We start from the raw sequence: 11,980 nt of genomic DNA, 5'->3' as shown, positions 1-11,980 counted from the left end.
ACAACTAGGCTTATTCATGTACTCCTATCAAAATCATACTCTACCTTAAATTTTAGCGTACAAAGTCAAATTCATTCGTATATAACACAAGAAACTCTTGCAAATTGCGTCTGCCTTACTTAATTACAGTATAATCTGCCTTGTAAATGTTTCGCGACGAAACTGGGAAGTGATTAATGGTGTTAATTTGGGAAAAATTTTCATGTGCGCGAACTGAACATGACTGTCCCACCGCTCCCTCGTTCCTGTTGTTCTAATCACCCCGAGTCCCTTGGTCCATTGGGATATCAGTAGCATCAAAAGAGAATAATGGGGTAGAGAGGTACCCCCGCCCCCCACCCCGAAATTCCCATGGGGTATAGGAATTTCAGCAAAGATATTATTTTTAAACCAATTAAACGCTTGAAATTGATCTCAGGTTGGAGAGGTCCGCAAACTTTTTTTCAGTGTTGTCAAGAGAGAATAAGGGGATTTTATGCTCCTTTAGTGTGTCACCATGACAATGTTTTGCATTGTTTGCTTTTGAGCAGTCCCGCGTGGTTGTTTGATGACAAACAATCGATTAAACTGTGCGGACGTCCCAGGAATTAGACTTTCGATTAATTACAACCTCTAAAAATAACTTTACTGAAATTCACATATCCCGGCCGACGCCCTATGATTCCCTCTATCTCGTTATTGTCTGTTGGTAGCTTTTGATGAATAGTGATCGTTTGTCGCATGAATTTCATTTTGACGCTTCTTTTCTTCTAAGCAGAAGTTAAAGTTTATGTATCTCTAGGTCTTTCAGTTCTCTCCGCTTTCTTTCTCATCTGCTTGATCTTCGCTTGCAAATCGTCTACATTATAAACACTGAGCATTTGCTTTTTGAAAATGTCTTTTTCCTGGATAATTGGAATTGGAAGTGCAACAAGGATTACTCCCGCTACACAGCAAGCAGCTCCAACCACCTGGCCTAGAAGGGTAGAAGGAACCATGTCGCCATACCTGGAAAATATACCAAGAGAATGATGGAAAATATTAAGCGCAGTAATGAGTGAGCGAGAGATTTAATTCGTCAGCAAGTCACAAGCGTTCGACATAGAATTAATCTTGTGTTTCTGACAGGATTTGAACCTCCCAGACACCACGTGGGCTGATCCACCAAGCTATGGAGACTCTTACATAGGCCCGCCACTACAAGACTGCAGTGGGAAAAAACAGGAAGCGAGTTTGTCTTGGTAGCAATATATATATGACACGTGTTCTGCTGGGATCAGCAATATCGATAGCGTACTGTATGGTGATGAACACAGAAAAATTTAACGACCATCGTTTACCATGATTAAACGAGACGCGCAAGTTGTTCTACCGAAATTTTCCAAGATTCCCTTGTCGACTTTGCGGGTTTACACAAATGCGCTCGCATAAATAGTAAAAAGGGAGGAGGGGAAAGTCGTTGCTACCCCTTTGTCTCTCTACAATTTCTCTCCGGGTAATCTCCCTAGCGCAATCCTTTTGCCTCTATCAGTGTGGTAACATTGTGAAACCCGAGGGATCTTACAACTTTACAAATGGCCGGGTGCAGGATCGGAGCCTATCTCGCCGGGGGAGATAAGCTTGCTTGAAAATACCTGAGCAGAAAACAAAGTAATAAACTCACTCACCCAAGTGTAATCATTGTCACAATTGTATACCACATGCTGTCAGGGATACTAGTGAACTTTCCATCCACTGCTTTACGTTCAATAAAGTACATCATGCTTGAAAATACAACAACTGCTATAATCAATACAAACATTAGCGACATGAGATCCGTCACGCAGCTAACCATAGCGGCACCAAATCTTTGAAGGCGTTTGGAATGTCTTGTAAGCTTGAAAACTCTAAAAATTCTCAATACTCGAAGAACTACGAAAGCCTCTAAGTTCGACCCCACCACTGACTGTAGTAGTATTGTCAAATAGAAAGGTAAAATCGATAAAAGATCGATAATATTCATTGGGTTTTTAACGAAGCTAGTAAGGCTTGGACAGACTATGAGTCTGAGAGAGAACTCCACTGAGAATACAGATACGCAAATGACGTCTAAAAGATCTAGAATTCTTACTCTTTCCTTGCAAAGCTTTTCTTCGCTTTCACAGGGAACTGTTTCGTAGACGGTAGTAAAAATGCTGAGGAGTATAAAAAGCCCTACAATGTATATGATCACCATGCCAACGAACGCCTTTAAACCGGATTGTGCTTCACCCTCCAATAGCACCCACATCCAGTTGCGCGCTCGAGATAGACGACTTTGATTTACGGGCTTCTCAACTGTACTCTTTAAGTCCGAAGCAGAACTTTTGCTTCCTTCGTGATTCTCTTGATCGTGTTCGTCATCAAAGCAACACTCGTGAATTTCCTGTGGAGTGATTCCATAAAACTGTAGCTCTTCTTCGAAAGAAGCATTGCAGTCTTCGAACGAACGATGCAGCTTCCCACAGCGATAATAATTCAAGATATAACGAAACAAATGTGGATCGCGGTCTATAAAATACTCCTTTTTATCCTTGTCATAAAAGCGCGCTACTAGTTCCTCCGAACCCAGAAGCGTCTCAGGAAAACGCTTAAGCGTGTTCCTCCACGTGACAAATCGACGGCCTCCGACGTTAAAGATGACCTTGGCGTCTGGGCGCCGTCGTTTTAGTCCTTGTAAACACGCATATCCCGAAGACTGGCGACGAGGTAACGTTGAGGAACGCCGCTCCCTTTTGTACGGTGACTTTGCTGGTATAGAGCCTAGGTTGCTTATCATTCTGTAGTTGTAGAGTCTGGGTGACTATCTAAGACGTAGTTGCTGCCCTGATTGAAAAGATAAGGGTAACATAAGCAGGAAAAAAGGATCATGAGGAAACTTTTTTTTTTTTTAGGCAAGTGCAAGCCGATGTCAATTCGTTTTTCAAACCCCCCCCCCCCCCCCCCCCCAGCCGCTACCTCCACATTATGCTTTATACTTAACAGTGATATACATGTAAAATAGAGAGAGGATTCTAAGTCAGTCCAAACATCAATATGTTAACCTGGCACACATCTATGAAGTCAGAGCTGGAATAATTTCATTGACTACGCACAGGGCACTCAAACTCTTGTCGAAATGACTCATTGCCTTTTTCTGCAAAATCCATAGTGCTTGAAGGATTAAATCTAACCTACAATTTCAGTGAATTAATCTTAAAATGAATGCAATTTAAATGTGAATTATCAGCGTGGTTCCTCTCAAGTTGCACGTTACGACATTGTAAATACCTCTAGAAGCGAATTTTAAAAGTCAGTTATAATGAAGTAACCTTAATTAAGGAAGCATTGTGGCAAAGCCAGTATTGAATTTATACGCATTGCCTTGAGGGCCGCCATTTTTTCGCTACAAAAGCAGTCATTTTGTAAACACGATTGGTTATAATAGTTTCTTTAAAAGGATAAGCTTCAATGCATACGAATAAAATATACCGTTAAGTGAGTGGGAAGGATGTAGTTTACAGCTTCAATTAGGGATTATTCACTGAATGAGTTCTCATTAAGCCAGGTTGACTTACCATTAAACTAGTGGTGTTCGATCCTCGGCGTAGTCACATTCAAAGTACAATTCTTGGACGGCTCAACTGCAGCATTAAGAGAATAAAATCCCATTTTAATTTCGAGCTAAAAACATGAATTGTGCCCGTCAGGTTTCAATAAAACGACGAGTGCGATCTTTTCCGGTCAAGGCTTTTTATCCTGCATGTTACACTCCACAACGCGGCATAAATACGGTAACAAACGCCGCTCAATAACTCAAATAAAACATCATAACAAATGTTCAAGTGTTCGGTCTCCTTTTAAAAGATATCCTGTTGTCTTCTAACAATGCAGAAATAATCAAATGCAACCCTAATGGTTTCTTTCGTTGTTTGTCACCTAGGTTGTTTCGACAAGATATTGATCATAACACACGACGATGCTGATTAAAATGCGCTATTAAAATACAATTTCAAGCGATCGCAGGTAGAGTTGAAACAATATCGTTCTCCTAATCATATACTCAACTGAAATATCCCTCTTGATGTTAAATATGACAATGAGGAAAAAGGTGTTAGTTTAAATGTCAGTTGCTAAGTTCGAAAACGTTAGGTGGCCGCATCAAAACAGGTTTTCCCATTGGCCCGTCTGTGAATACAGCAATGAATTTTTAATAATGTTTTTGCTAATGTTTTACAGTACCTATTCACCGAACGAGACACAGGTTGAATTAGTTGAAGCACTTGTTTTCCTGCATAAATACTGAACATGTTGAATTATTCTGACATTCTTATTACGATACATGAATACAGCTGTTCTTCTGGCATCAGGAAAATGGTATTCCTATTACCATTTAGACAAGACAAGTCACTTATTATCATGACTTGAAAGTACAATTTCTTGCCACGCAGTTAGCAAAAGAAAAATGCTAGTCGAGACGTGCCAAATTAGTTATATTACAAATCAGATATTACAGATAATAAGTAAAAAGCAAAGAAAAAGAGAAGAAGAAATAAAAAAGGAAGAAAGACAAATCTGTTTAGTGCAACCTGTGAAAGTTGCATCAAGGTAATCATCTTTGTCTTTTAATATTTCAGATTAAAGAAGTTGCAAATTAGTTTATTTTTTGTTCGATTTTCGCATATTGTTTAAGTTCGCTGGACCCTTCCATCCTGGTTTGTCCCAAGCTCTCAGATAATAGGGATGGCGCGCAAGTGAAAGGCACGTGTACGTCCTCTCCCCAGCTTCCCCCTGGTTTATTTTCGTGTTCGCGCTTTCTTAATTTTGCGAACCCGACTATCTCGGAGCCTGGAACAGGCTACTGCTTAATGTAATGGGGAGCAGATAAAGATTCGACTATATAATGTGTACGTTCTAGTCCACGGAGCTGAGAGCGGCATTAGTATTGTGACCAATTTTTATCCCCACAAGGTTAACATTTTCCAGCCTATATGTATTTGTTGAATTCCAGTAGTTAACCCGTTGCGATCAGGCGTTCTTTTTGTTCGAGAGGGATCAGAAAGGAACGCTCGAAAAGATTGGTGACACCGAAGCGTTCCTTTTTTCTTTCTTGGTCGTTTCGCCTGCTTTTGAGCTCCCGAAAAGTGAACGCCTTATAGGATTACAGAATTTTGGACGTCGACGGAAATTCGTGGGAAAGCTGATCTAAAAATAAGCTGTTTGTTTAAACACCTTGACATGTTCATAGAAGTTGAAAGTTCCTAGTTATAGACTCCCCTGTCCTTGTTAACTCACGTTACACATCTTCGGTGTGAATGTTTCGGTTGCTATGTCGTAATCTTCAGGTTAGAATTGCTCCTCCCCGCATAAATAGGCCTGGCCTTAAGTCACCTTCTACAATTACCGCACAGAATTCATAAAGCACAATTGTAGTTTTCCTGTAGATGGACTCCCGCCGTTGATTTATCAATGGGTTTGCCTAAAAAGACCTTGTTTGGCATGACTAAAACAAAAAACAGCCGCACCGCGGGAAAATACTGCTCATTTCATTTGACTGGTCATTTAAGCTAGAATTCAGCTAGATTTTTAGTTCACACCGTCACTAAAAAGTTATAACCTACTCCCACTTCTTAATATAAAGTAGCAAAAGGAAGCGTTCCTTAGTAACTTTGAACCGCCGGAGGGACTGTTTGTCCTTGTATGCAGAGAATCGTCGACACGTCCACTACGGTAAAATCTTTCTGTTATTTGAGCTTGTAGGTCACGATAGCTGTTGAAAATGAAACTGGTATTCATTTTAAGAAAGGGGGACTCAACCCGCATAAGAAAGATTTATTTTAAGCCGACAAATTCATAATAAATTGCCGCTTGATAGTATTTCGCTTTCCACATTTAGCCATTGTTCACATCTGCGTCTAATATTTCAGATTCGGTAGTAAAGGCGGTCTCTAACCAGTACTACGAGATGTCAGTACGATAATCTGTTAGTTGAACGCGTTCGCTCAGTCCAACGAAACTTGGATAAAAAAAGATCATCATTTGAAAAAAATTATTTTTGTGGACACTCTAGAGAAACGATGGCGGTCACAAGCAGGTCTGATATTTAGTGCGCGGAAGAGTTTTCTTAATTTTTGATATATATCATTGGTAAACGATTGATTGAAGTGGAACACGAAATACAGTTTGCTGTTTTCATTTGTTTATCCTACATATTAAGTAACTGGCTGCTCAAAAAGAGTTACCAGCAAAAAAACGCAATCTTTGTTATTCGGTTTTTGTTACTACTAGTAAGCGATTCATTTATGTACAAAAACTAAAGTGAAGATCGAAATACGGTTTTGCCTTTGTTTAAAATATGGCTGGCTAAATATAACAATAAAGGTTACTAGCCAAAAAATACATTTTCATTACTGACGCATTCACCTTCTTTTATAATCTTTATCCAGAAATTCGCTGGTCATGTTTCCTTAAAATCATGATTCCTTAAGTAGGCGTGAAAGGCGAAATCGTGCCGAAAGGGTTGAATGAGGTTCCAACGCAGAGCTATTTACCTGCAAAGATTAGATCTCAAAAGCAAGTCAAAGTACCGCACCTGCAGAAGATATATTGTTTTGTGACGAAACAGCCAGCGGGATGGCATCTTGAAACTTGTCTTCGTTTTAAAAATACGCTATTGTTACAACACGTCACGTTTCACTTGCGAACAGGAGAATTGCGCTTTTTAAGTGGAAAAATTCGGTTAAGGAAGTGTTCTTCAATCTTGCTAAAAATGCGCTTCTCAATCACATTGATGATGAACTGTGAGGCAACTCGAGGTTGCATAATTTCAGTTCCATTAAATACGAACTAAAACTAACTCGATCGTGAAAAGAACCACACTCAATTTTAACATGTCTGTTATGCTTAAAACTGCATTACAGCATTGACATAGAGGAAAGAAAGAATAAATCTGGTGTTTAAAAATATCAAAGCAAGATATTTTATCTTACATCCAAATAGGCTAATTTCACGTTCAAGATAATGGATTTCCACGTAAAATTATCCCGGGATTTCAACAAATCTAGCTTCACCTGCGCTGTGGGGGAACTGCTCTCACCTACGTCAATATGAATCGTAATCTTACGCCCTACAACAGATCGTTCACAGATAAAAACCACCAGAAAAAATAATGTTTTTAGACTTTATAAAAAAATCGCTTTGCTTTCTGCAATACGTTTGAATCTTTATACATTTTTTAACTGTCGATCGAACGCTTAATTAAAAAACGTTGAATAATATTAATGACTTTCACAACAGCATTCAAATTACCTGTACAATTCACCGTTCATCGCTGTTCTTTGTTTATTAAAACTCTACAGAATCCGTTCACTTTCCAGGCACTTGCGACATTTCAAGGCAGACAATATAATCTTCCAGTTTAGCTTCAACAGAGACATGAATATCGATTTTAGCGTCTTAAGATGTGCTAATGACCGGTGCGTTCAAAAAAAGTCTGATTGACACTTTCCTAAATTTTAATTTCGAATTTAAATACATGTTTATTTTCTTGTGAATTTTGTTTATGCGCTGACATGAAAGTTTTTAGTGCAGCTGAGGAAGTTAAAAGAAGCAGAAATAAAGATTTCGCAGGTTTGGATTATCTCGCTTCTGTCTCTCTACTGCGTAAGAGATTCAGCGAATGCGAATGGATGCATTGGATAAATACCTCTCTACGTGACAACACATTTACACCTGTTATTCATTAAGCAACCTTTAAGACACAAATCATATTTTGAATTTTACAAAAGCATAAATGATATGAACTATTTTAAGCCAACGATTAAAGCACGAACTTAAATGTTAAATTGAAAACTTGCGTGATGAAAAAACATGAATTGCACGAAAAATGATAAATTCGGACCTGGTGGCATAATACGTCCGCAATGCATCTGCTTTTGTTTACTTTTGAAAAAATTAAAAGGGAGTCTGTTAAAACTGACGTCTTTTAGGGGGATTATTACAGCGGCGCAACTGTGAGCTTTTACCTGTGTTGACATATTTAACATTCAAAAACAAATGATGAATATTCCGCTCCTCTTTGTTTAAGGACCTGGCATACTCGGTCTAAGACTGGGGCTAGCAAATAAGCCTGGAGGGACTGAGTAAGACTCGTGTCTTTCCCATCACGCTATGATATGTCACGTGGTATCCAGTCACGAAAGAAGTTGCATTGAAAATGATCCAAAGAGTAGAGGGTTTCAAAATAGCAATATAATGGTGTCGTTTGGAAAATATTTTTTTGCTGAAAACACCATTTGAATATAAGGTTTCTCCTCATCGTCGTGGTCTTTTTTTTGGAGGGGGGGTGGGTGTTCGGGATGCGCAACGTTCTTGTATTGTCATCCGATATTTTCCACAGGCTTCTCAGTTTTTACATATTGAAAGGATGAGAATAGATATCACAATTTAGGCATATAGCCTTGCATGAGCTTGATAATTGTAAATTTCTTATTAAATACGGCTGTTAAATTTTAAAGACAGACGAAGAGAATTCTTTACAACCGTTGAATTTGTGTCCAAGCCAATGCTTTCAATAACGGAAACTTTCTAACACTACTCTTCGCTTAGTCTCTTATTTTTCTTTGCAAAATTACTGCATGAGAAACCCAAGCACGCGAGCGGCGAAGCCGCGATAAACGAGGACGTATTAGGCCGAGACCACGCGATGACCTGTCAACAGCTGTAAAACTAAAAAATCGATTACTACGTTTCTGGGCTGACGGAGAGTTTGTTTACCACAAAAGAGTCGGCAGTCCGTCTTTTCTCGTCTGGTCCTAATCCGTTATTGTAAGATAACGTCGTGGTTTGCAATCGCGCTAGCTGAGATAAGAACTAGACGGATTTTACGAGAACAGGCGGATTGCAAGCAGTCTACTCGGGGTTGCGGAATCCGGGAAATTTCTGCTTGTGGAATTCGGAATCAAGCAAATTTTTGCTGAGAAATCCAGAATCTGGGCTTTGGAATACGGAATACAGCTAAAGGAATCCGGAATCCCACTAACGATTTGAATCCGGAAACCATAATCCACAGACCAAGAATCCGGAATCCACAGCGTAGAGATCCAGAGTCCTTTCCTTACACGGGGCGATTAGCGCTAGGTGCAGATTCCTAGGACAATTAATGCCAAACCACCGCGCTTCATGCTGAGCAAAAATATAGTCTTGAAATTTCCCAGCATCATTTCAGTTCTCTTTATGATAGCCGGCGAAAATGGAAAACATCTTAAATCGTTGTGATCAAATCCTTAAGCCGCGATAAATTTAATCCGTTAAAAATAAGTAAACAACTTAAAAGTAAGGGCTTTACAGAACGTGAACCACAACAAACGCATGTTGCGGTTGTAATGAAAACAACGCATTATACAGTTGCAAATGGTATTATATAGGCGTCTAGTATTCTCTGGGGCATTTGTCTTGTTTCAACTGCCTGAAAACCTCAATAGAGATTTACGGACCTACAAAGCGATTGGTCATTAAAGTCCGTCGGTCCGTCTATGCTTTTCTAAGAATCTTTTAGTTGTCTCTGCCACGACATTTTTGAATTTCCAAAACTTTTTCTTTGCTTTTAGTCCTGCTTTTGTCAACAAAACTGAACAAACAGAGCGCTCAGAACGATGAAAAATTTAATGTGAAATTCTGAAACAGAACTAAACAATTCTTGTCATGAATGCAGTACAGAGCGATAAAAAGCCGAATTTTCTGAGAAAATTCCTGGTTCTGCGTAATAATCGATGACTTAAAGAAAAGTTATTGTGAATGTTAGTTCCTTCATCAAGATTAATTCTGGTTCTGTCCACAATATTTATAGTAATAAAGGCAAAATGATGATTGATTCTACAAGCAGACTCGTAATATTTTAGGCTTAATTAATTTAGTTAAGGCATTTATCAGGAGGCCAGCATTCACACAGTTATTGCTGTGGTTATAAACATATCAATTTTAAATACAGCGACTGAGGGATCAGTGTGACGATGAAAGTTTGGAAATTGGCCTTCGATGATACATTTAGGTTTATAAACTTGTAAAGAGATCACTGTTATAATATAAAATGATTTCAATGTTAATTAAACTTAAACACCTTACCTTTCCTAGGCAAGCAAGCTAGAATAAAAACCAAGTAGAGACTAGGGTTTTAGTCCAAGGTATTTCCACAGTTTTGTTAGTAGGAAAATAATCACCCGCTTACAGGCGAGCAGCAAAACAGTTTCAACCATTAGAACAAGTCGTTTCGAGAACCATTGGCATAAATAAATAATAAATTGAAAAACCCAAATATTTATTAAACAATCTTATGGAGACAAAAAAAGTCTCCTGTATGCTTATTACGTTTGTTGCTAAGCAACTAGCCTTGGGTTAGACGGTCCGCTGTCCAGCAGTAGTTGCCGCTTAAGCTCCATTCACACATTAGGAACCAGTCAGTTCTTTTCAGGCTAGTTCTCCTTCAATGTGAACTTCTAAATATCGGTTTACTCAGTCAATCGCTTTATGTGACTACCGTGACTAAAATTTATAACGTGGGAAGTGGTGAAAAGTCCGAAGTCGGAAGTCAGAAGTCGGAAGTCGGAATTAGTCGGAAGTCGAAAGATGACCCTCCTCAGCTTTTGTTTAGACCCTAGCATGTACTGAAAAGTCACCGGACCAGTTGCCTTATATATGGCTTTCTATCCAGTTTTTTCGTGCTCTTTCCATCTCAGGTATTATTTAAGTAGTATTCCCTAATTTTGGCAATAGGAAGATCACGTGACTGCTAGCTGGAGAGGGCTAGTATTCTCTCCAGTCTCCGCACGTTTGTCATAAGTTTTGTAATTAGTTACCAGACCCTCCTTTTTGCTTTAATGATGAGTAAAGTCATACGTTAGTTGCGAAACATCATGACTGCCTTAAATGGATGCGAGCAGTTAATTTTGATAGAGGAGTGTAGCTCTCTACATCAGACATATAACTTGTCTCCGTATCTAGCCTTCGTAGCAAGCGTTTCTAATCGAGGAGTATTTGGCAAAACTTGGAGCAAGAGCAAAAGAAATGGAAGATCCCTTCATTCCTAATCAGTCCCAATTTTCTCGACGAACTTGGGCGGAAACGTTTGCTATGCAAGCTACTCCATATCGCGGTTAGAAACATAGCGATTTTATCACATCACTGTAAGATGGCCAAAACAAAAATAAACGCGCATTACATACCAACAGGATGTCATCTCCATGTGTGACCTTAAAAGGAGGCCAAAAAAAATTCCCGCTCATATTGACTTTCATTATTTATAGTAGAGTTCCACCGGAAACACCCTGCTAGCAGTGGTTTCTTCAGCTTCCGGCATTGAGAAACCAAAGCTATGGCCCAGGGCAGCGTCGTAAACTGTAAAGGAATTTATCAGAAAGACACTCACGTCCAACACTCACTCTTTGCAAAACTTGGAATTCTTGCAATTTTTTTAATTGCGATAACAACTGCGATGTTCATATCTTCTTTTATATCCCTTAGCAAGACTGCTTGGAATTTATTTTATCTGTTTAGAAATATTTTATTTGAAATACCATAAGATACATAATACAGATTTGATAAAAAGAATGAACTAATCTGCAATAAATATTCGAAAGCTTCTAGTTTGCTTGTTTTCTGTTTTGGACCCTCCCTTTTGAGTAATTTTCTTAGGCAATTAACACAACATTAACTCTATTTTGAAAACAAACTTTGCATTCAAATACATTAAATATTTGGATACTTCGTTTCCAGTTCTGCTTTTATACACAATTTTAACAAAAGAAAGCATGGAGACTCTATTTTCAAACTAACGTTGCTTTTTAAAAATACATTAAATATCTATACACTGGCGTTAACAATTCTGCTTTTAAAAATCCGCGACCTCTTAATCTTCTTGCTAGTCTAATGTATTGAGCAATCAATAACATTCCCGCATATTTTGTCACTTTCATGGTAAACGATCGACCTCCCAAATAGGAGACAGTTG

General features: G+C 38.8%; 2 protein-coding genes across 2 annotated transcripts in view; one reads left to right on the top strand and one right to left on the bottom strand.

Annotated features, from left to right (window-relative positions):
• The window catches only part of LOC140923150 (protein SSUH2 homolog), a 54,353-nt gene that overhangs the window by 16,685 nt on the left and 25,688 nt on the right, over nucleotides 1-11,980 (top strand). The window lies entirely within an intron of this gene.
• LOC140923153 (potassium voltage-gated channel protein Shal-like) lies at nucleotides 370-3,390 on the bottom strand. Its single transcript, XM_073373231.1, has 3 exons — nucleotides 3,309-3,390; nucleotides 1,647-2,823; nucleotides 370-987 (listed from the first exon to the last, which is right to left on the bottom strand). The coding sequence occupies exons 2-3, from the start codon at nucleotides 2,774-2,776 to the stop codon at nucleotides 768-770; spliced, it is 1,350 nt and encodes a 449-aa protein (XP_073229332.1). The 5' UTR covers nucleotides 2,777-2,823; nucleotides 3,309-3,390; the 3' UTR covers nucleotides 370-767.

The sequence above is a fragment of the Porites lutea genome, chromosome 13, assembly GCF_958299795.1.
Source record: "Porites lutea chromosome 13, jaPorLute2.1, whole genome shotgun sequence".
Classification (NCBI taxonomy): Eukaryota; Metazoa; Cnidaria; class Anthozoa; order Scleractinia; family Poritidae; genus Porites; species Porites lutea.
Note: the sequence above shows the minus strand (reverse complement) of the source record. Positions and strands in the feature narration are given on the sequence as shown.